The sequence below is a fragment of the Poecile atricapillus genome, chromosome 26 (assembly GCF_030490865.1).
Source record: "Poecile atricapillus isolate bPoeAtr1 chromosome 26, bPoeAtr1.hap1, whole genome shotgun sequence".
Lineage (NCBI taxonomy): Eukaryota > Metazoa > Chordata > Aves > Passeriformes > Paridae > Poecile > Poecile atricapillus.
Genome location: NC_081274.1, coordinates 1,269,504 through 1,289,517, shown reverse-complemented (window position 1 = coordinate 1,289,517; position 20,014 = coordinate 1,269,504). Strand labels below are relative to the sequence as shown.

Here is a 20,014-nt window from a genome sequence, read left to right as displayed (position 1 = left end):
GAGGAGGATGAAGGTCCAAGAGATCTTCCATGGTGAGGATGATGAAGGTCCAAGAGATCTTTCATGGTGAAGATGATGAAGGTCCAAAGAGTCCTCCATGATGAGGATGATGAAGGTCCAAGACCTCTTCCATGATGAAGATCCAAGGGCTCCTCCATGATGAGGATGATGAAGGTCCAAGGGCTCCTCCGTGATGAGGATGATGAAGGTCCAAGGGCTCCTCATGATGAGGATGATGAAGGTCCAAGGGCTCCTCCGTGATGAGGATGATGATGGTCCAAGGGCTCTTCCATGATGAAGGTCCAAGGACTCCTCCATGATGAGGATGATGAAGGTCAGCAACTCTCCCACAGCCGAGTCCGAAGGTCAGAACCTCTCGGAGCCTCTTCCACCACGAGGAGGAGGATGATGATGATGAAGGTCACGGCCAATTGGATGGACACCAAGGGCTGAGGATGACCAAGATCAGAGACCCCAACGACCGCGACGAAGGCCAGGAGCTCCCGGAGGCCGAGGAGGATGAGGAGGATGAAGGCCGGAACCCTTCAGAGGACGATGATGAACTCTGGGGACTCTCCGAGGATGATGAAGGCTGGGGAGCCTTTGACGATGACGAAGGCTGGAGAGTCTTTGATGATGATGAAGATTGGGACCACTTTGATGATGATGATGAAGATCAGGAGATCTTTGATCATGATGAAGGTTGGGACCTCTTTGATGATGATGATGAAGATTGGGACCTCCTTGATGATGATGAAGATCAGGAACTCTTTGATGATGATGAAGGTTGAAGACCCTTCAACGATGATGAAGATTGGGACCTCTTTGAGGATGATGAAGATCAGGAACTCTTCGATGATGATGAAGGTTGGAGATCCTTCAACGGTGATGAAGATTGGGACCTCTTTGAGGATGATGAAGATTGCAGACCCTTCAATGATGACAATGAAGATCAGGAACTCTTTGATGATGATGAAGATCGGGACCTCTTCGATGGTGATGAAGATCAGGAGCTCTTGGATGACGAAGACTGGAAACCCTTCAATGATGATGAAGATCAGGAACTCTGATGATGAAGATGAAGATCAGGAACCCCTTTGATGATGACGAAGATCAGAAACTCTTCAATGATGAAGACTGCAAACCCTTCAATGATGATGATGAAGATCAGGAACCCTTTGATGATGACGAAGATCAGAAACTCTTCGATGATGAAGACCAAACACTTCAATGATGATGATGAAGATCAGGAACCCCTTTGATGATGATGAAGATCAGAAACTCTTCGATGATGAAGATCAGGAACTCTTTGATGAAGAAGATCAGGAACCCTTTGATGATGAAGATCAGGAACCCTTTGATGATGAAGATCAGGAACCCCTTTGATGATGATGATGACGTCATTGCCAGCTCTGACCATGACCAAGACTGGAGACTCTTCAAGGCCCACAAAGGTCACTCCATGATGATGATGATGATGATGATGAAGGCTGGCGACTCCTCAAGAACGACGATGAAGGTTGGAAACTCTTCAAAGATGATGAAGGCTGAGGACCACGAGGACCACGCTGAAGATCAGGGACTCTTTGAGGATGACGATGATGAAGGTTGAGGACCATAAGGACCACGCTGAAGATCAGAAACTCTTCCATGATGACGATGACGAAGGCTGAGGACCACGCTGAAGATCAGGGACTCTTCCAGGATGACGATGATGAAGGCTGAGGACCATAAGGACCACGCTGAAGATCAGAAACTCTTCCATGATGAAGATGATGAAGGTTGAGGAACACGCCAAAGGCTGGGAACTCTTGGAAGATGATGATGATGAAGGTTGAGGACCACGCTGAAGATCAGGGACTCTTCCAGGATGACGATGATGAAGGCTGAGGACAACGCTGAAGATCAGGGACTCTTCCAGGATGACGATGATGAAGGCTGAGGACCATGAGGACCACACTGAAGATCAGAAACTCTTCCAGGATGACCATGATGAAGGCTGAGGACCACGCTGAAGATCAGAAACTCTTCCATGATGAAGATGATGAAGGCTGAGGAACACGCCAAAGGCTGGGAACTCTTGGAAGATGATGATGATGAAGGTCGAAGACAATACTGAAGATCAGGGACTCTGAGGATGACGATGATGAAGGTTGAGGACCATGAGGACCACGCTGAAGATCAGAAACTCTTCCATGATGACGATGATGAAGGCCGAGGACAACGCTGAAGGTCGGGGACTTTTTGAGGATGACGATGATGGAGGCTGAGGACCACGCTGAAGGTCAGGGACTTTTTGAAGATGACAATGATGAAGGTTGAGGACAATACTGAAGATGACGATGACGAAGGCTGAGGACCACGCTGAAGGTCAGGGACTCTTTGAGGATGACGATGATGAAGGTTGAGGAACATGTCAAAGGCTGGGGACTCTGAAGATGACGATGATGAAGGCTGAGAACCAGGAGGACCACGCTGAAGATCAGGGACTCTGAAGATGACAATGACGAAGGTTGAGGACCACGCTGAAGATCGGGGACTCTCTGAAGATGACGATGACGAAGGCTGAGGACCATGAGGACAGGGAACTCTGAAGACGATGATGATGAAGGCTGAGGACCACGAGGACAGGGGACTCGGATGATGATGATGATGAATGTTGAGGACCACGAGGACAGAGAACTCTGAGGATGATGAAGGCTGAGGACCACGAGGACAGGGAACTCTTTGAGGATGATGAAGGCTGAGGACCACGATGACAGAGAACTCTTTGAGGATGATGAAGGTTGAGGACCACGAGGACAGAGAACTCTTTGAGGACGATGAAGGCTGAGGACCACGAGGACAGGGGACTCTTTGAGGATGATGAAGGCTGAGGACCACGAGGCCAGGGAACTCTGAGGACGATGAAGGTTGAGGACCACGATGACAACGCTGAAGGTCGAGGTGTGAACTCCGCTGCCGCCCGTGCCCGACGCCAACACTGACGACGACGATGAAGACGCCCGAGGCAGGAGAAGACACTCCACCACCAACCACCAACCACCAGCAGGACCAAACCCCCCTTCCACTCAAGCCTCCTCTTCGGCCTCCTCCCCGAAATCCTCCTCCTCCTCGGCCGTGGCGTCCTGGTACTGCTGGTACTCGGAGACGAGGTCGTTCATGTTGGACTCGGCCTCGGTGAACTCCATCTCGTCCATGCCCTCGCCCGTGTACCAGTGCAGGAACGCCTTGCGCCGGAACATGGCCGTGAACTGCTCCGAGATCCTCTTGAAGAGCTCCTGGATGGCCGTGCTGTTGCCGATGAAGGTGACGGCCATCTTCAGCCCGCGGGGCGGGATGTCGCACACCGCCGTCTTCACGTTGTTGGGGATCCACTCCACGAAGTAGGAGCTGTTCTTGTTCTGCACGTTCAGCATCTGCTCGTCCACCTCCTTCATGGACATGCGGCCGCGGAAGACGGCGGCCACCGTCAGGTAGCGGCCGTGCCGCGGGTCGCAGGCGGCCATCATGTTCTTGGCGTCGAACACCTGCTGGGTGAGCTCGGGCACGGTGAGGGCGCGGTACTGCTGGCTGCCCCGCGACGTCAGCGGCGCGAAGCCGGGCATGAAGAAGTGCAGCCGCGGGAAGGGCACCATGTTGACCGCCAGCTTGCGCAGGTCGGCGTTGAGCTGCCCGGGGAAGCGCAGGCAGGTGGTGACGCCGCTCATGGTGGCCGACACCAGGTGGTTGAGGTCGCCGTAGGTGGGCGTGGTCAGCTTGAGGGTGCGGAAGCAGATGTCGTAGAGCGCCTCGTTGTCGATGCAGTACGTCTCGTCCGTGTTCTCCACCAGCTGGTGCACCGACAGCGTGGCGTTGTACGGCTCCACCACCGTGTCCGACACCTTGGGCGACGGCACCACGCTGAAGGTGTTCATGATGCGGTCGGGGTACTCCTCGCGGATCTTGGAGATCAGCAGGGTGCCCATGCCCGAGCCGGTGCCGCCGCCCAGGGAATGGGTCAGCTGGAAGCCCTGCAGGCAGTCGCAGCTCTCGGCCTCCTTGCGCACCACGTCCAGCACCGAGTCCACCAGCTCGGCGCCCTCCGTGTAGTGACCCTTGGCCCAGTTGTTGCCGGCGCCGCTTTGGCCTGGAGGGGGGAGATGTGGAGGGGTTGGGTTGGGGGGTTTGGTGACCTCCAAACCAACCCTGGAGAACCTCAAACCACCCTGGAGAACCTCAAACCACCCTGGAGAACCTCAAACCACCCTGGAGAACCTCAAACCACCCTGGAGAACCTCAGGGACCTTCAAACCAGCTCTGGAGAACCTCAAACCACATCTGTGGACCTTGGGGACCTTCAAACCAACCCTGGAGAACCTCAAACCACCCTGGAGAACCTCAAACCACCCTGGAGAACCTCAGGGACCTTCAAACCAACTCTGGAGACCCTCAAACCATGTTTGGAGAACCTAAAACCACATTTGTGGACCTTGGGGACCTTCAAACTAACTCTGGAGAACCTCAAACCACCCTGGAGAACCTCAGGGACCTTCAAACCAACTTTGGAGAACCTCAAACCACATCTGTGGGCCTTGGGGACCTTCAAACCAACTCTGGAGAACCTCAAACCACCTTAAAGACCTTTGGGGACCTTCAAGCCATGTTTGGAGAACCTCAAACCACCTTGGAGAACTTTGGGGACCTTCAAACCAACTCTGGAGAACCTCAAACCACCCTGGAGAACCTCAGGGACCTTCAAACCAACTCTGGAGAACCTCCAACCACATTTGGAGAACTTCAAACCACCTTGGAGAACCTCAGGGACCTTCAAACCAACTCTGGAGAACCTCAAACCACCTTAAAGACCTTTGGGGACCTTCAAACCATGTTTGGAGAACCTCAAACCACCTTGGAGAACTTTGGGGACCTTCAAACCAACTCTGGAGAACCTCAAATTACCTTGGAGAACCTCAGGGACCTTCAAACCAACTTTGGAGAACCTCAAACCACCTTAGAGAACTTCAGACCAACTTTGGAGAACCTCAAACCACATCTGTGGACCTTGAAACCAACTTTGGAGACCGTCAAACCACCTTAGAGAATTTTGGGGACTTTGAAACCATGTTTGGAGAACCTCAAACCACCTTGGAGAACCTTGAGGACCTTCAAACCAACTTTGGAGAACCTAAAACCACCTTGGAGAACCTTGGAGACCTTCAAACCAACTTTGGAGAAACTCAAACCACATTTGGAGAACTTCAAACCACCTTAGAGAACCTTGGGGACCTTTAAACCAAGTTTGGAAAGCTTCAAACCACACTTGTGGGCCTTGGGGACTTTCAAACCAGCTCTGGAGAACCTCAAACCACCCTGGAGAACCTCAGGGACCTTCAAACCAACTTTGGAGAACCTCAAACCACATTTGGAGAACTTCAAACCACCTTAGAGAACTTTGGGCATCTTCAAACCAACTTTGGAGACCCTCAAACCACCCTGGAGAACTTTGGGGACCCTCAAACCACATTTGGAGACCCTCAAATTACCTTACCACCTTGGAGAGCCTCGGGGACCTTCAAACCAACTTTGGAGACCCTCAAACTGCATCTGTGGCCCTTGGGAACCTTCAAATCACGTTTGAAGACCCTCAAACCACCTTTGTGGACCTTGGGGACCTTGAAACCAACTTTGGAGGCCCTCAAACCACCTCAGAGAACTTTGGGGACCTTGAAACCATGTTTAGAAAACCTCAAACCACATTTGGAGAAGCTCAGGGACCTTCAAACCAACTTTGGAGACCCTCAAACCACCTTAGAGAACTTCAGGCATCTCCAAACCAACTTTGGAGAACCTCAAACCACCTTAGAGAACTTCAGATGAACTTTGGAGTATCTCAAACCACATCTGTGGACCTTGGGGATCTTCAAACCGACTCTGGAGATCCTCAAACCACCTTGGAGAACCTCAGGGACCTTCAAAACAACTTTGGAGAACTCAAACCACATTTGTGGGCCTTGGGGACCTTCAAACCAACTTTGGAGACCCTCAAACCACCCTGGAGAACTTTGGGGACCCTCAAACCACATTTGGAGACCCTCAAAGTACCTTACCACCCTGGAGAACCTCAGGGACCTTCAAACCAACTCTGGAGAACCTCAAACCACCCTGGAGAACCTCAGGGACCTTCAAACCAACTCTGGAGAACCTCAAAGCACCCTGGAGAACCTCAGGGAACTTCAAACCAACTTTGGAGAACCTCAAACCACATTTGGAGAACTTCAAACCACCTTAGAGAACTTTGAGGACCTTCAAACCAACTTTGGAGAACTTCAAACCACATCTGTGGGCCTTGGGGACCTTCAAACCAACTCTGGAGACCCTCAAACCACCTTGGAGAACCTTGGAGACCTTCAAACCACAACTGGAGAACCTCAAAACACATCTGTGGACCTTAGGGACCTTCAAACCAACTTTGGAGTTCCTCAACCCAACCTTGAGAACCTTGGGGATGCGCAAACCACCTCTGGAGAACCTCAAACCACCTCTGTGGATCTTGGGGACCTTGAAACCAACTCTGGAGACCCTCAAACCACATTTGTGGGCTTTGGGGACAATCAAACCACGTTTGGAGAACTTCAAACCACATTTGTGGACCTTGGGGACCTTCAATCCAGCTCTGGAGACCCTGAAACCACCTTAGAGAACTTTGGGGACCTTCAAACCATGTTTGAAGAACTTCAACCTTTGGAGACCTTCAAACCACATCTGTGGGCCTTGGGGACCTTCAAACCAACTCTGGAGACCCTGAAACCACCTTAGACAACCTTGGGGACCTTCAAACCACGTTTGGAGAAACTCAAACCACCTTTGGAGACCTTCGAACCACAACAGAGAACTTTGGGGACCTTCAATCCAGCTCTGGAGACCCTCAAACCACCTTGGAGACCCTCAAACCACCTTGGAGACCCTCAAACCACCTTGGAGACCCTCAAACCACCTTGGAGACCCTCAAACCACCTTGGAGAAACTCAAACCACCTTGGAGACCCTCAAACCACCTTGGAGACCCTCAAACCACCTTGGAGAACCTCAAACCACCTTGGAGAACCTCAAACCACCTTTGGAGACCCTCAAACCACCTTGGAGAACCTCAAACCACCTTGGAGAACCTCAAACCACCTTGGAGGACCTCAAACCACCTTGGAGAACCTCAAAGCACATTTGTGGACCCTTGGGGACCTCCAACCTCACCCTTGGGGACCTTCACCCCACTTTGGGGACCCTCAACTCCACCTTGGTGGGACATTTGGGGACCTTCAACCCATCTTGGGGACACCTGAGGACCTTCAACCCCACCTTGAGGACCCTCAACTCCACCTTGAGAACGCTTGAGGACCTTCAACCCCATCTTTGGGGATCTCCAACCCCATTTTGGGGACACTTCAGGACCTCCCCCCACTTTGGGGACCCTCATCTCCACCTTGGTGGGACATTTGGGGACCTTCACGCCACCCTTGGGACCTTCAACCCCACCTTGGGGACCTTCAGCTCCACCTTGGGGACACCTGAGGACATTCAACCCCATCTTTGGGGACCCTCAGCCCCACCTTGGGGACACCTGGGGACCCTCAACTCCACCCCTAGGACCTTCAACCCCACCTCGGGGACCTCCAACCTCACCCTTGGGACCTTCACCCCACTTTGGGGACCCTCAACCCCACCTTGGTGGGACATTTGGGGACCTTGGTGTCACCCTTGGGACCTTCAACCCCACCTTGGGGACAACTGGGGACCTTCAACCCCATCTTTGGGGACATTTCAGGACCTTCCCCCCACTTTGGTGACCCTCAACCCCACCTTGAGGACACCTGGGGACCTTCAACCCCACCTTGAGGACACTTGGGGACCTTCATGCCACCCTTGGGGACCCTCAACCCCACCTTGGGGACCTTCAACCCCACCTTGGGGACACTTGGAGACCTTCATGGTGCTCTTGGGACCTCCAACCCCACCTCGGGGACCTTCAACCCCGCCTTGGAGACCTTTAGCCCCACCTTGGGGACACTTGGGGACCCTCAACTCCACCCCTGGGACCTTCAGCCCCACCTTGGGGACACCTGGGGACCTTCAACCCCACCCTGGGGACACCTGGGGACCTTCAACCCCACCCTGGGGACACCTGGTGACCTTGGTGCCACCCTTGGGGAGCTCCAGCCCCACCTTGGGGACACCTGGTGACCTTGGTGCCACCCTTGGGAGCTCCGGCCCCACCTTGGGGACACTTGGGGACCTTCCCCTCCCCTTTGGGGCACTGCCACCCCTTGAGGCCAGCGCTCTGCTGTCCCCAGATGTCCCCAGGTGTCCCCAGGTGTGTCCCAATGTCCCCAAGCGTGTCCCAGGTACCTCCAGGTGTGTCCCCAACACCCCGAGGTGTCCCCAGGTGTGTCCCCATCTCCCCAAGGAGCCCCCCCGGTGTCCCCAGGTGTGTCCCCGGTGTGTCCCCATGTCCCCAGGTGTCCCCTCAGGTATCTCAGGTGTGTCCTCACGTATCCCCAACTGTCCCCAGGTGTCCCCAGGTGTGTCCCAGTGTCCCTGGGGGTGTCCCCATGTCCCCAGGAAACCCCAGGAGTCCCTCAGGATCCTTCAGGTGTCCTCCAGGTGTCTCCAGGTGTGTCCCCAAACGTGTCCCTGGTGTCCTCAATGTCCCCAGGTGTCCCCAGGTGTGTCTCAATGTCCCCAGATGTCCCCGGGTGTCCCCAAGTGTCCCCAGATGTCCCCAGATGTGTTTGAGGTGTCCCAGGTGTGTTCCCAGGTGGGTCCCCAAATGTCCCCAGGTGTCCCCCCAGCTGTCCCCAGATGTGTCCCCAATGTCCCCAGATGTCCCAGGTGTGTTTGAGGTGTCCCAGGTGTGTCCCCAGCTGTGTCCCCAGGTGTCCCCCCAGATGGCCCCAGGTGTGTTTAAGGTATCCCCAGGTATCCCCAAGTGTCCCCAGGTGTCCCCAGTGTCCCCCCCCAGCTGTCCCCAAGTGTCCCCAGGTGTGTCCCCAGGTGTCCCCAGATGTCCCCAATGTCCCCCAGGTGTCCCCAATGTCCCCCCAGGTGTCCCCAGGTCCCCCCAGCTGTCCCCAATGTCCCCCCAATGTCCCCCCAGGTGTCCCCAGGTGTCCCCCCAGGTGTCCCCAGGTGTCCCCAATGTCCCCCCAAGTGTCCCCAGGTGTCCCCAATGTCCCCCCAGGTGTCCCCAGGTGTCCCCTGGTCCCCCCAGCTGTCCCCAGGTGTCCCCAGATGTCCCCAATGTCCCCCCAGGTGTCCCCCCAGGTGTCCCCAGGTGTCCCCAATGTCCCCCCAGGTGTCCCCAGGTGTCCCCAGTGTCCCCTCAGGTGTCCCCAGGTGTCCCCAATGTCCCCCCAGGTGTCCCCAGTGTCCCCTCAGGTGTCCCCAGGTGTCCCCAATGTCCCCCCAGGTGTCCCCAGATGTCCTCAATGTCCCCCCAGGTGTCCCCAATGTCCCCCCAGGTGTCCCCAGGCGTCCCCAGCTGTCCCAGATGTCCCCTCAGGTGTCCCCAGGTGTCCCCAGGTGCGTCACTCACCGAAGACGAAGTTGTCGGGTCGGAAGATTTGCCCGAAGGGGCCGGAGCGCACCGAGTCCATCGTGCCGGGCTCCAGATCCACCAGGATGGCCCTGGGCACGTATTTCCCACCTGCAACGGGAAAAGAACCCAAAATCAGGGGAAACGACCCCAAAATCGGGGAAAACGACCCCAAAAACGGGGAAAACGACCCCAAAAATGGGGAAAACAACCCCAAAAATGGGGAAAAGGACCCCAAAAATGGGAAAGGGACCCCAAAAATGGGAAAACGACACCAAAAATGGGAAAATGACCCCAAAAATGGGAAAGGGACCCCAAAAATGGGAAAGGGAGCCCAAAAATGGGAAGAATGACCCCAAATTTGGGGAAATGCACCCCCCAAAACTCCCTGGGCAGGTATTTCCCACCTGCAGTGGGAAAAGAACCCAAAATCAGGGAAATAATCCTGAAATTGGGGAAAATGAACCCGAAAATGGGGAAAAGGACCCTGGAAATGGAGAGAACAGCCCCAAAAATGGAGAAATGCACCCCAAAAATGGGGAAAAGGACCCCAAATTTGGGGAAATGCACCCTGAAAGTCCCTGGGCAGGCACTTCCCACCTGCAGCGAGAACCGAACCTGAAATCGGGAAAATAATCCCAAAAATGGCGAAAACGACCCCAAAATCGAGGAAAAGGACCCCAAACGTGGGGAGAGCGACCCAAAAAATGGGGAAATGCACCCCAAAAATGGGAAAAACAACCTTGAAAACAGGGAAATGCACCCCAAAAATAGGGAAAAGGACCCCGAAAATGGGAAATTTCACCCCAAAACATCCTGGGCAGGTATTTCCCACCTGCAACAGGAAAAGAACCCAAAATCAGGGAAAACAACCCCAAAAACAAGAAAATGCACCCCAAAAATGGGAAAAACAACCGTAAAAATGGGCAAAATGACACCAAAAACGGGGAGAATGACCCCAAAAATGGAGAAAAGGACCCCAAAAGTCCCTGGGCAGGCACTTCCCCTCTGCAGCGGGAAAAGAACCCAAAATTGGGGAAATAATCCCAAAGTCACGAAAAAGAACCCCAAAAATGGGGAGAACGACCCCAAGAATGGAGAAATGCACCCCAAATTTGGGGAAATGCACCCCAAAACATCCTGGGCAGGTATTTCCCACCTGCAATGGAAAAAGAACCCAAAATCAGGGAAATAATCCCAAAATTGGGGAAAACAACCCCAAAATCGGGGAAAATGACCCTGAAAATGGGGAAAAGGACCCCAAAAATGAGGAAATGCACCCCAAAAATGGGGAGAATGACCCCAAATATGGGGAAATGCACCCCAAAATCAGAGAAAATGGTCCAGAAAATGGGAAAAACCCAAAAAATGAAGAAAACAACCCCAAAAACGGGGAAAACAGCCCCAAAAAAGGGGGAAAACACCCCAAAAATGGGAAACTTCACCCCAAAAATGGGGAAAACAGCCCCAAAAATGGGAAATTTCACCCCAAAAATGTGAAAATGCACCCTGAAAATGGGGAAAATAATCCCAAAACCAGGAATTCACCCCAAAACCACGGAGTCATCCCAAAAATGGGAGAAGTTGCCCCAAAATGGGAAAGTTACCCCAAAAATGGGAAATGTCACCCCAAAACCAGCCAGAATGAACCCAAACCACCCAGAACGACCCGAAAAACACCCAAATGACCCAAAAATAGCAGAAATTAACCCAAAACCACCCCAAAATCACCCAAAATCACCAGAATTAGCCCAAAAACACCCCAAAACCACCCCAAAACCACCAGAATTACCCCAAAATCACCCCAAAATCACCCAGAATTACCCCCAAACCACCGAAAATCACCCCAAAACCACCAGAATTACCCCAAACCACTGGAATTACCCCAAAACACCCCCAAACCATCCAAAATCACCCTAAAACCACCCAGAATTACCCCAAAATCACCCAAAATCACCGGAATCGCCCCAAAATCACCCAAAAATGTCCCAAATCACCCCAAAACCACCCAAAATCAACCCCAAAACCACCGGAATTACCCCAAAACCACCGGAATGACCCCAAAATCACCCAAAACAACCCCAAAAACACAAGAATTACCCCCAAAACCATCCAAAATCACCCCAAAACCTCTGGAATTACCCCAAAATCACCCCAAAACCACCGGAATTGCCCCAAAACCACCCAAAAATGTCCCAAATCACCCCAAAACCACCCAAAAACCACCCAAAAACCACCGGAATTACCCCAAAACCACCGGAATTACCCCGAAATCACCCAAAAATGTCCCAAATCACCCCAAACCATCCAGAATTACCCAAAAAGCACCGGAATTACCCCAAAATCACCCAAAAATGTCCCAAATCACCCCAAAACCACCGGAATTACCCCAAAAGCTCCCAACACGGGGACAGAGAGGTGACAATGGTCAGGTGACAATGGACAGGGACAGGGGACAGGGACAGGTGACACTGGACAGGGGACAATGGACAGGTGACAATGGACAGGTGACAATGGACAGGTGACAATGGACAGGGACAGGTGACAATGGACAGGTGACAAAGGACAGGTGACAATGGACAGGGGACAATGGACAATGGACAGGTGACAATGGACAGGTGACAATGGACAGGGACAGGTGACAATGGACAGGGGACAATGGACAGGTGACAATGGACAGGTGACAATGGACAGGGGACAATGGACAAGTGACAATGGACAGGTGACAATGGACAGGTGACAATGGACAGGGACAATGAACAGGGACAGTGGACAGGGGACAATGGACAGGTGACAATAGACAGGGGACAATGGACAGGGGACAATGGACAAGTGACAATAGACAGGGGACAATAGACAGGGGACAATGGACAGGGGACAATGGACAGGTGACAATAGACAGGGGACAATGGACAGGGGACAATGAACAGGGACAATGGACAGGGAACAATGGACAATGGACAGGTGACAATGGACAGGTAACAATGGACAGGGGACAATGGACAGATGACAATGGACAGGGACAGGTGACAATGGACAGGGGACAATGGACAGGGGACAATGGACAGGTGACAATGGACAGGGACAGGTGACAATGGACAGGGGACAATGGACAGGGGACAATGGACAGGGGACAATGGACAGGGGACAATGGACAGGTGACAATGGACAGGGACAGGGGACAATGGACAGGGGACAATGGACAGGTGACAATGGACAGGGGACAATGGACAGGGACAGGTGACAATGGACAGGGGACAATAGACAGGGACAGGTGACAATGGACAGATGACAATAGACAAGGACAGGTGACAATGGACAGGTGACAATGGACAGGGAACAATAGGGACAGGGGACAATGGGGACAGGAGACACCGAGAAGTGACAAAGGCCAAGGAGACACTGAAGGGTCACAGGGGACAAGGTGACACTGAGGGTGACACTGGGAGTGACAAGGGACAGGTGACACCAGGGGGGATCACAGGATGGGAGGTGACAAGGAACAAGGTGACACTGAGGAGTGACACCAAGGGAGATGACAGTGACACTGAGGGTGTGGCCCCAATGGGGTGACACCAGGGACAGGGTGACATTGGGGGGGTGACACCAATGGGGTGACACTGGTGACAGGGATGACACTAGGGAGGGTGGCACCAAGGACAGGGTGACACTGGGGGGGTGACAAAGTGACACTGGCAGTGACAAACTGACAACAGAGGAGGTGACAAAGGTGACACCACAGTGGGGGAGGGGAGGGAGGTGACAACAGCACAAGTGACCGGGGAGGTGACAAACACCAGAGTGCCACCACCAAGAAGGGAAAAGAGCCACGGGGGGGGGAGTGACAGCTGTCCCCAGGTGTCCCCAGGTGTGTCCCCGATGTCCCCAGGTGTGTCCCCAGATGTCCCCAGGTGTCCTCAGGTGTCCCCCCAGGCGTCCTCAAGTGTCCTCAGGTGCCCCCAGATGTGTCCCCAGGTGTCCCCAGCTGTCACCCCAAGTGTCCCCAGATATCCCCAGGTGTGTCTCCAGCTGTCCCCAATGTCCCCAGGTGTCCCCAAGTGTCCCCAATGTCCCCAGATGTCCCCACCGGTGGCCTCGTTGTAGTAGACGCTGATCCTGTCCAGCTGCAGGTCGCTGTCCCCATGGTAGGTGCCCGTGGGGTCGATGCCGTGCTCGTCACTGATCACCTCCCAGAACTGTGGGGACACGGGGACAGCTCAGGGACAGCTCAGGGACACCCCGGGGACACCCTGGGGACACCCCGGGAGCGACTTTGGGGTAAAAAACCCGGATTTGGGGAAAAAAACCCGGAGATTTTAGGAGCAAAAATGAGAATTTCAGGGGGGAAATGGGGGAGGGGGCGTGGCCTGTGGAGAATGGGGGCGGGGCCTTGTGAAGGGGGCGTGGCCTGTGGGGAAAGGGGGCGGGGCCTTGTGAAAGGGGTGTGGTCTGTGGGGAAAGGGGCGTGGTCTGTGGGAAATGAATGGAGCCTTGTGAAAGGGGGCGTGGCCTGTGGGAAAGGGGGCGTGGCCTGTGGGAAATGAACGTAGCATTATGAAGGGGCGTGGTCTGTGAGAAAGGGGCGTGGTCTGTGGGGAAGTGGGCGTGGCCTGTGGAGAAAAGGGGCGTGGCCACCTTGGCCACGCCCGCCCAGGGCTGATTTTGGGGTGAAAAAACCGAGAATTTGGGAAAGAAAAAAATGGGGATTTTTATGGGGAAAAAATGGGGATATTGGTGAAAAATGCGAATTTTGGGGTGGGAAACGGGGATTTTGGGGTGGGAAATGGGGATTTTGGGAAAAATGGGGATTTTGGGGTGGGAAATGGGGATTTTGGGGAAAAAAACCGAGGATTTGGAAAGGAAAAAATCAGGATTTTTATGGGGAAAAATGGGAAGTTTGGGACTGGAAATGGGGATTTTGGGGAAAAATGGGGATTTGTGGGGTGGGAAATGGGGATTTTGGGGAAAATTGGGAATTTTGGGGAAAAATGGGGATTTTGGGGTTAGAAATGGGGATTTTGGGGTGGGAAATGGGGATTCTGGGGAAAAATGGAGATTTTGGGGAAAAATGAGGATTTTGAAGGAAAAAATTGGGATTTTTATGGGGAAAAATTGGGAATTTTGGGACTGGAAATGGGGGTTTTGTGGAAAATGGGGATTTAGGGGAAAAATGGGGATTTTGGGGTGAAAAAATGAGAATTTGGGAAGAAAAAATTGGGATTTTTTTGGAGAAAAATTGAGAATTTTGGGGAAAAATGGGGATTTTGGGGTGGGTAATGGGGATTTTGGGGATGGAAATGGGGATTTTGGGGGAAAATGGAGATTTTGGGGTTAGAAATGGGGATTTTAGGAAAAATGGGGATTTGTGGGGAAAAATGGGGATTTTGGGGGAAAATGGGGATTTTGGGGAAAATGAAGATTTGGAAGGAAAAAATTGGTATTTTTTTGGGGAAAAATGGGAATTTTGGGGTTGGAAATGGGAATTTTGGGAAAAATGGGGATTTGTGGGAAAAACGGGGATTTTGGGGTTGGAAATGGGGATTTTAGGAAAAATGGGGATTTTGGGGGAAAAATGAGGATTTGGGAAGAAAAAATTGGAATTTTATGGGGAAAAATCAGGAATTTTGGGAAAAAATGGGAATTTTGGGGTTGGAAATGGGGATTTTGGGGGAAAATGGGGATTTTGGGGTTAGAAATGGGGATTTTAGGAAAAATGGGGATTTTGGGGTGGGAAATGGGGATTCTGGGGAAAAAATGGGGATTTGGGAAGAAAAAATTGGGATTTTTTTGGGGAAAAATTGGGAATTTTGGGGTGGGAAACGGGGATTTTGGGAAAAATGGGAATTTTGGGGTGGAAAATGGGGATTTTGGGAAAAAATAAAGGGGTTTTGGGGCTGGAAAGGGTTAAAGGGGGATGGGGGCGGGGCCTGAGGGGGTGGGGCAGGGAGGCCACGCCCATTTTGCTCCACCCAGGACCCAATTTTGGGGCAGAAAAATGAGAATTTTGGGTCCAAAATAATTAGGAATTTTACTATAAAAAATTGGGATTTTAGAACAGAAAACAAAAATGGAAAAACATAAAAGAAAAGAAAATTTAAAAGGAAAAAAATCGGAATTTTAAAGGAATTTGTGGGCGTGGCCAAGCGAGGGGCGGGACCCACAGCCAGGGTCGGTTTTGGGTTGAAAAATGAGGATTTTGGGGGTTTTTAAAATAAATTTGGGGCGTGGTCAGGCGCTAAAAGGGTGGAGCTACAACCCACAGCCACCCCCGAGCCTTTTTTGGGGTAAAAAAGGCGATTTTTAGGATTTTTTTTCGCGATTTGGGGGCGTGGTCAGGGTGTGGCCACGCCCCTTAAAAAGGGCGGGAACGCGAGGAATTGGCGGGAAATCGTTGAAATTCAAACGAACCCCCCCAAAAATCGGCTTTTTTACACCCAAAATCGGCTTTTTTACACCCAAAATCGTCTTTTTTTGGACCAAAAATGGCTTTTTACACCCAAAATCTGCTTTTTTTGCACCCAATATCGGCTTTTTTACACCCCAAATCGGCTTTTTACACCCAAAAATGGCTTTTTTTGCACCCAAAATCGGCTTTTTTTGCACCCAAAATCAGGATTTTGACACCCAAAATCGGCTTTTTTGCACCCAAAATCAGGATTTTCACACCCCAAATCGGCTTTTACACCCAAAATCAGCTTTTTACACCCAAAATCGGCTTTTTTTGGACCCAAAATCGGCTTTTTTTGGACCCAAAATCGGCTTTTTTCACACCCAAAATCGGCTTTTTACACCCAAAATCGGCTTTTTTTGTACACAAAATCAGCTTTTTACACCAAACTCAGCCTTTTTTGGACCCAAAATCGGCTTTTTACACCCAAAATCGGCTTTTTACACCCAAAATCGGCTTTTTTCACCCAAAATCGGGTTTTTACACCCAAAATCGGGTTTTTACACCCAAAATCGGCTTTTTACACCCAAAATCGGCTTTTTACACCCAAAATCGGCTTTTTTCACCCAAAATCGGGTTTTTTACACCCAAAATCGGCTTTTTACACCCAAAATTGGCTTTTTTTCCACCCAAAATTGGCTTTTTTTCCACCCAAAATCGGCTTTTTTTCCACCCAAAATCGGCTTTTTTTGCACCCAAAATCGGCTTTTTTTGGACCAAAAATCAGGATTTTCACACCCCAAATCGGCTTTTTTTGGACCAAAAATCTGCGTTTTACACCCAAAATCGGCTTTTTTTGGACCCAAAATCGGCTTTTTTTTGCACCCAAAATCAGGATTTTTACACCCAAAAACCGCTCGGGGGAGGCTCCAAATTTTGGATTTTGAGTTGAGGCTCCGCAAATTTGGGGTTAAAAATTATTAATTAATTTTGGGGTTAATAATTAAAAAAAAATAATCATTAAAAGCGGTGATTTGAGATAAAAACGGTGGTTTGGAGATGGTGAGGGAGAAATTTGGGTTTAAAAAATCCAATTTTGGGTCTGAGGCGAAAAAAGGGTTTAAAAATTTGAATTTTGGAGGTGAAAGGAAAAAAAAAATTTAAAAAAATTTAATATAAAAAATAAAGGGGAAAATGGGTTTAAAAACGCCGATTTTGGAGCTGAGGGAAGGAATTGGTTAAAATTCGGTTTTTTAGGGGATCGTGAGCAGAAATGGGTTAAAAATCCCGATTTTGGGGCTGATGGGTGAAATGGGGTAAAAAAGGGAAGTTTCAGGGAAAAGAGGAAAAAAATGAATTTAAAAATTGTTATTTTGAGGTAAAAAAATGGAGATTTGGGATAAATAAGCTAGAAAATGAATAGTTAATATATTAATCATAAAAATAAATTAATATAAATAATAAATTTATTTTTATTTAAAAATTAATTAAAAAATTCAAATTATTAACATAAATAACAAGAATTTTGGGGTAAAATAATCGGCTTTTTTTGGCAAAAAAAATCTGCATTTAGGAGCTTCGGAAAACGGTTAAAAATGACAATTTTCGAGGAAAAATGTGGGCAAAAATTGGGGATTTAGAGACAAAAATGAAGATTTTTGGAGGAAAAATATTTTGAGGGAAAAACTGCAAATTTAGGAGTGGAAAAAATGCGAGTTTGGGGTTAAAGTCGCGTTTTTGAGAGGAAATTTGACCCGAGTTTTCTGTAAAAAAACCTTTTTTGGGGCCTCAAAAATCGCGATTTTTGTTCAAAGCATTCCCAGAGTTTAAGAAAAATTCAATAAATTGCATTTCTAGGGTTAAAAACTCCAATTTGAGGCGTTTTTGGAGAACAAAGATTTGGGTTTGGGGCAGGAAATGCGGGCTGGAGAGACAAAGAGATGGATTTGGGGCTGAAAAAGGCGATTTTTGGATAAAAAAATGTCATTTAATGAAGAAAAAAATGCAATACGAGGTTTAAAAAAGCGGATTTAGGATAAAGCGAATTTTCAAGGGAGAAAAAAGGGATTTTTGAAGCATCAAAAATAACATTTCGCTGTCAAATATTACAAATTCCAGGCCTAAAATGACATTTTTTTGGTTAAAAATCACCGGATTGCGCTACAAAAAATAAAATTTAAATAAAAAATGGTTGTTTTGGAGGAAAAGCGGTGATTTTGAGGTTAAAAAAAGCGGATTTGGGAGCACAAAGCTGCGATTCTTCCCCAGAACCTCCATTTTGGGGCTGGAAACCTCCATTTTGGGGCTGGCAACTCCCTTAAAGCTGCAAAAAAATAACGATTTAAAACAAAAATTACCTTTTAAAAAATAAATCCATCCCTTTTTCGCCTCGAAAATATGATTTTTGAAAATATAAATATTGATTTTACACCGAAAATTGTTTTTTTTTGGGGTAAAATAAAGATGCTGAGCTGGAGCTCCCGAGCTCTGTTTAAGGCTGGGGGGAAAAAAATCGAATTTTAGCAGCAAAATCCCCTCATCGAGAGCAAAATAAATCATTTAAATCCCAATTATTAACGTTTTGAAAGCTAAACACCTTTTTGAGGTAAAAAAATAATAAATTTTTAGCGGTAAAAAGGGCATTTTAGGGAACAAAGCCGATTAAAGAGATGAAAAACATCAATTTTGCGGATTAATATTGCGATTTTAAAATATCAAATAAGCCTTTGAAGAATAAAAAATTAACTTTTTGTCATAAAATCCTGTCGGTTAAATGAAGTTTAAATTTATTTATTGTGCGGGTAAAAAATCTCGCTTCGGAGTAAAAAAAATAAAATCGGATTTTGAGCTAAAAAATATAAATATTCCTTTTATTTACAAATTAAACATTTTTATTATAAATATCAAACCGCTTTTATTTTTTTGTTAAATCCTCCCATTTTGGGATCTGACCCCTCGGGGCGTCACGCCCCGTTTGGGGGTCAAAAAATCTTCATTTTGAGCCACAAAATTTCTATTTTTGAAATAAAATTTCACCGTTTTGCCGGGAAACCAGCCGATTTTAGGGGCGAAAATACCCAATTTTGGGGTGAAAATAGAAGTTTCGGGCCTGAATAAGCAGCATTTAAAATAGAAAATGAAAAAAAAAAACCAACAAAAAAAAGCCCGAGGTTTTAGACTTTACCACCAATAAATTATTCGTAAAATTTTAAAATCGGGGTTCAAATCTTTTTATTTCGCGGCTCCTCGCCGCCATTTTGGCGCCTTCCCCGCCCATCCTCGGCTAAAACCCCTCGATTTGGGACAAAAAGCGCTCATTCACGTCCAAATTTTTTAAATAGCCATTTAAATGCAAAGAAAAAATCATTATTTTCATTTAAAACACCCAAAAAAGCCGATTTTAGAGGCAAAACCGCCGCGTTTCGGGGCCGCCGCCCTCAGCCGCCATTTTGCGGCCGCGTGAGGGGGGAGCGCGTTCGGCCACGGCAAATCCGCATTTAACACCCGAATCTCCGGCTTTAAACCCCAAACCCACCCAAAACAGCGGCGCCTCCTTCCCTCAGAGCTGCGCTTTGGGTGAAAAAAACGCCGATTTTGGGGTAAAATCGCCCAAATTTGGGTCCCTCTTTGTCTCGGAAAGCGTGAGGGGGGGGTGTCTTAAAGGGGCAACGCCGGCGCGGCGGGGGATGGAGGTGGGGCCCGCCCCGCTCACCTTGGCGCCGATCTGGTTGCCGCATTGGCCCGCCTGGATGTGGACGATCTCCCTCATGGCGGCGGCGGAGTTTGGCGGGAGGGGCTCGGGCCCACCCGGACGGAACCGGAGACGCTCGGAAAAACGGGATTAAAAAACACCGGGAAAGAGGCGGCGCGGCCCCTTTAAGAGCGGAGCGTAAGGCGCGAGAGCGACGGCAGCGAAAATGGCGGCGGCCGCTGTCCCGCGCGCGCTCATATAGGACAAAGCCGCGGCTCCCATTGGACGGCGCCGCCCGCTTGCCGAGCTCTTATTGGTTCTTCCTCCTGTCAATCCAACTTTCTGCTCTCCCATTGGTCTAAACCCTC

General features: G+C 49.9%; 2 protein-coding genes and 1 long non-coding RNA gene across 6 annotated transcripts; 1 reads left to right on the top strand and 2 right to left on the bottom strand.

Annotated features, from left to right (window-relative positions):
- Positions 1 to 459: 459 nt before the first annotated feature.
- Positions 460 to 1,453, bottom strand: LOC131588619 (uncharacterized). 4 transcript variants are annotated; one of them, XM_058857573.1, is made up of 3 exons: positions 1,379 to 1,453; positions 1,255 to 1,305; positions 460 to 1,064 (listed from the first exon to the last, which is right to left on the bottom strand). In XM_058857573.1, exons 1-3 carry the CDS (start codon positions 1,418 to 1,420, stop codon positions 546 to 548), a joined length of 612 nt encoding a protein of 203 aa, XP_058713556.1. In that variant the 5' UTR covers positions 1,421 to 1,453; the 3' UTR covers positions 460 to 545. The 4 variants fall into 4 exon arrangements, with proteins under 4 accessions (XP_058713556.1, XP_058713555.1, XP_058713557.1 ...); XM_058857572.1 differs by having other exon boundaries at positions 460 to 710; positions 741 to 1,064; positions 1,255 to 1,425; XM_058857574.1 differs by having other exon boundaries at positions 460 to 710; positions 822 to 1,064; positions 1,255 to 1,425.
- Positions 1,454 to 1,655: 202 nt separating this feature from the next.
- LOC131588645 (uncharacterized) lies at positions 1,656 to 2,620 on the top strand. The gene is made up of 3 exons (XR_009279616.1): positions 1,656 to 1,781; positions 1,834 to 2,152; positions 2,318 to 2,620. It is a non-coding gene; the product is annotated as an uncharacterized LOC131588645 (long non-coding RNA).
- Positions 2,621 to 2,931: 311 nt separating this feature from the next.
- On the bottom strand, positions 2,932 to 19,878 carry TUBB (tubulin beta class I). The gene is made up of 4 exons (XM_058857452.1): positions 19,668 to 19,878; positions 13,655 to 13,763; positions 9,568 to 9,678; positions 2,932 to 4,129 (listed from the first exon to the last, which is right to left on the bottom strand). The coding sequence occupies exons 1-4, from the start codon at positions 19,722 to 19,724 to the stop codon at positions 3,072 to 3,074; spliced, it is 1,335 nt and encodes a 444-aa protein (XP_058713435.1). The 5' UTR covers positions 19,725 to 19,878; the 3' UTR covers positions 2,932 to 3,071.
- Positions 19,879 to 20,014: the final 136 nt, after the last annotated feature.

Coding starts and splice junctions, on each gene's coding strand:
- TUBB (XM_058857452.1), bottom strand. CDS start 19,724: ATGAGGGAGATCGTCCACATCCAGGCGGGCCAATGCGGCAACCAGATC. Junction 9,679..13,654: donor CTACTACAACGAGGCCACCG/GTGGGGACATCT, acceptor TTCCCGTTGCAG/GTGGGAAATACGTGCCCAGG. Junction 4,130..9,567: donor ACCCGACAACTTCGTCTTCG/GTGAGTGACGCA, acceptor TCCCCCCTCCAG/GCCAAAGCGGCGCCGGCAAC.
- LOC131588619 (XM_058857571.1), bottom strand. CDS start 1,404: ATGACGTCATCATCATCATCAAAGGGGTTCCTGATCTTCATCATCAAA. Junction 1,065..1,254: donor TCTTCATCATCATCAAAGGG/GTTCCTGATCTT, acceptor TCATCATCAGAG/TTCCTGATCTTCATCATCAT.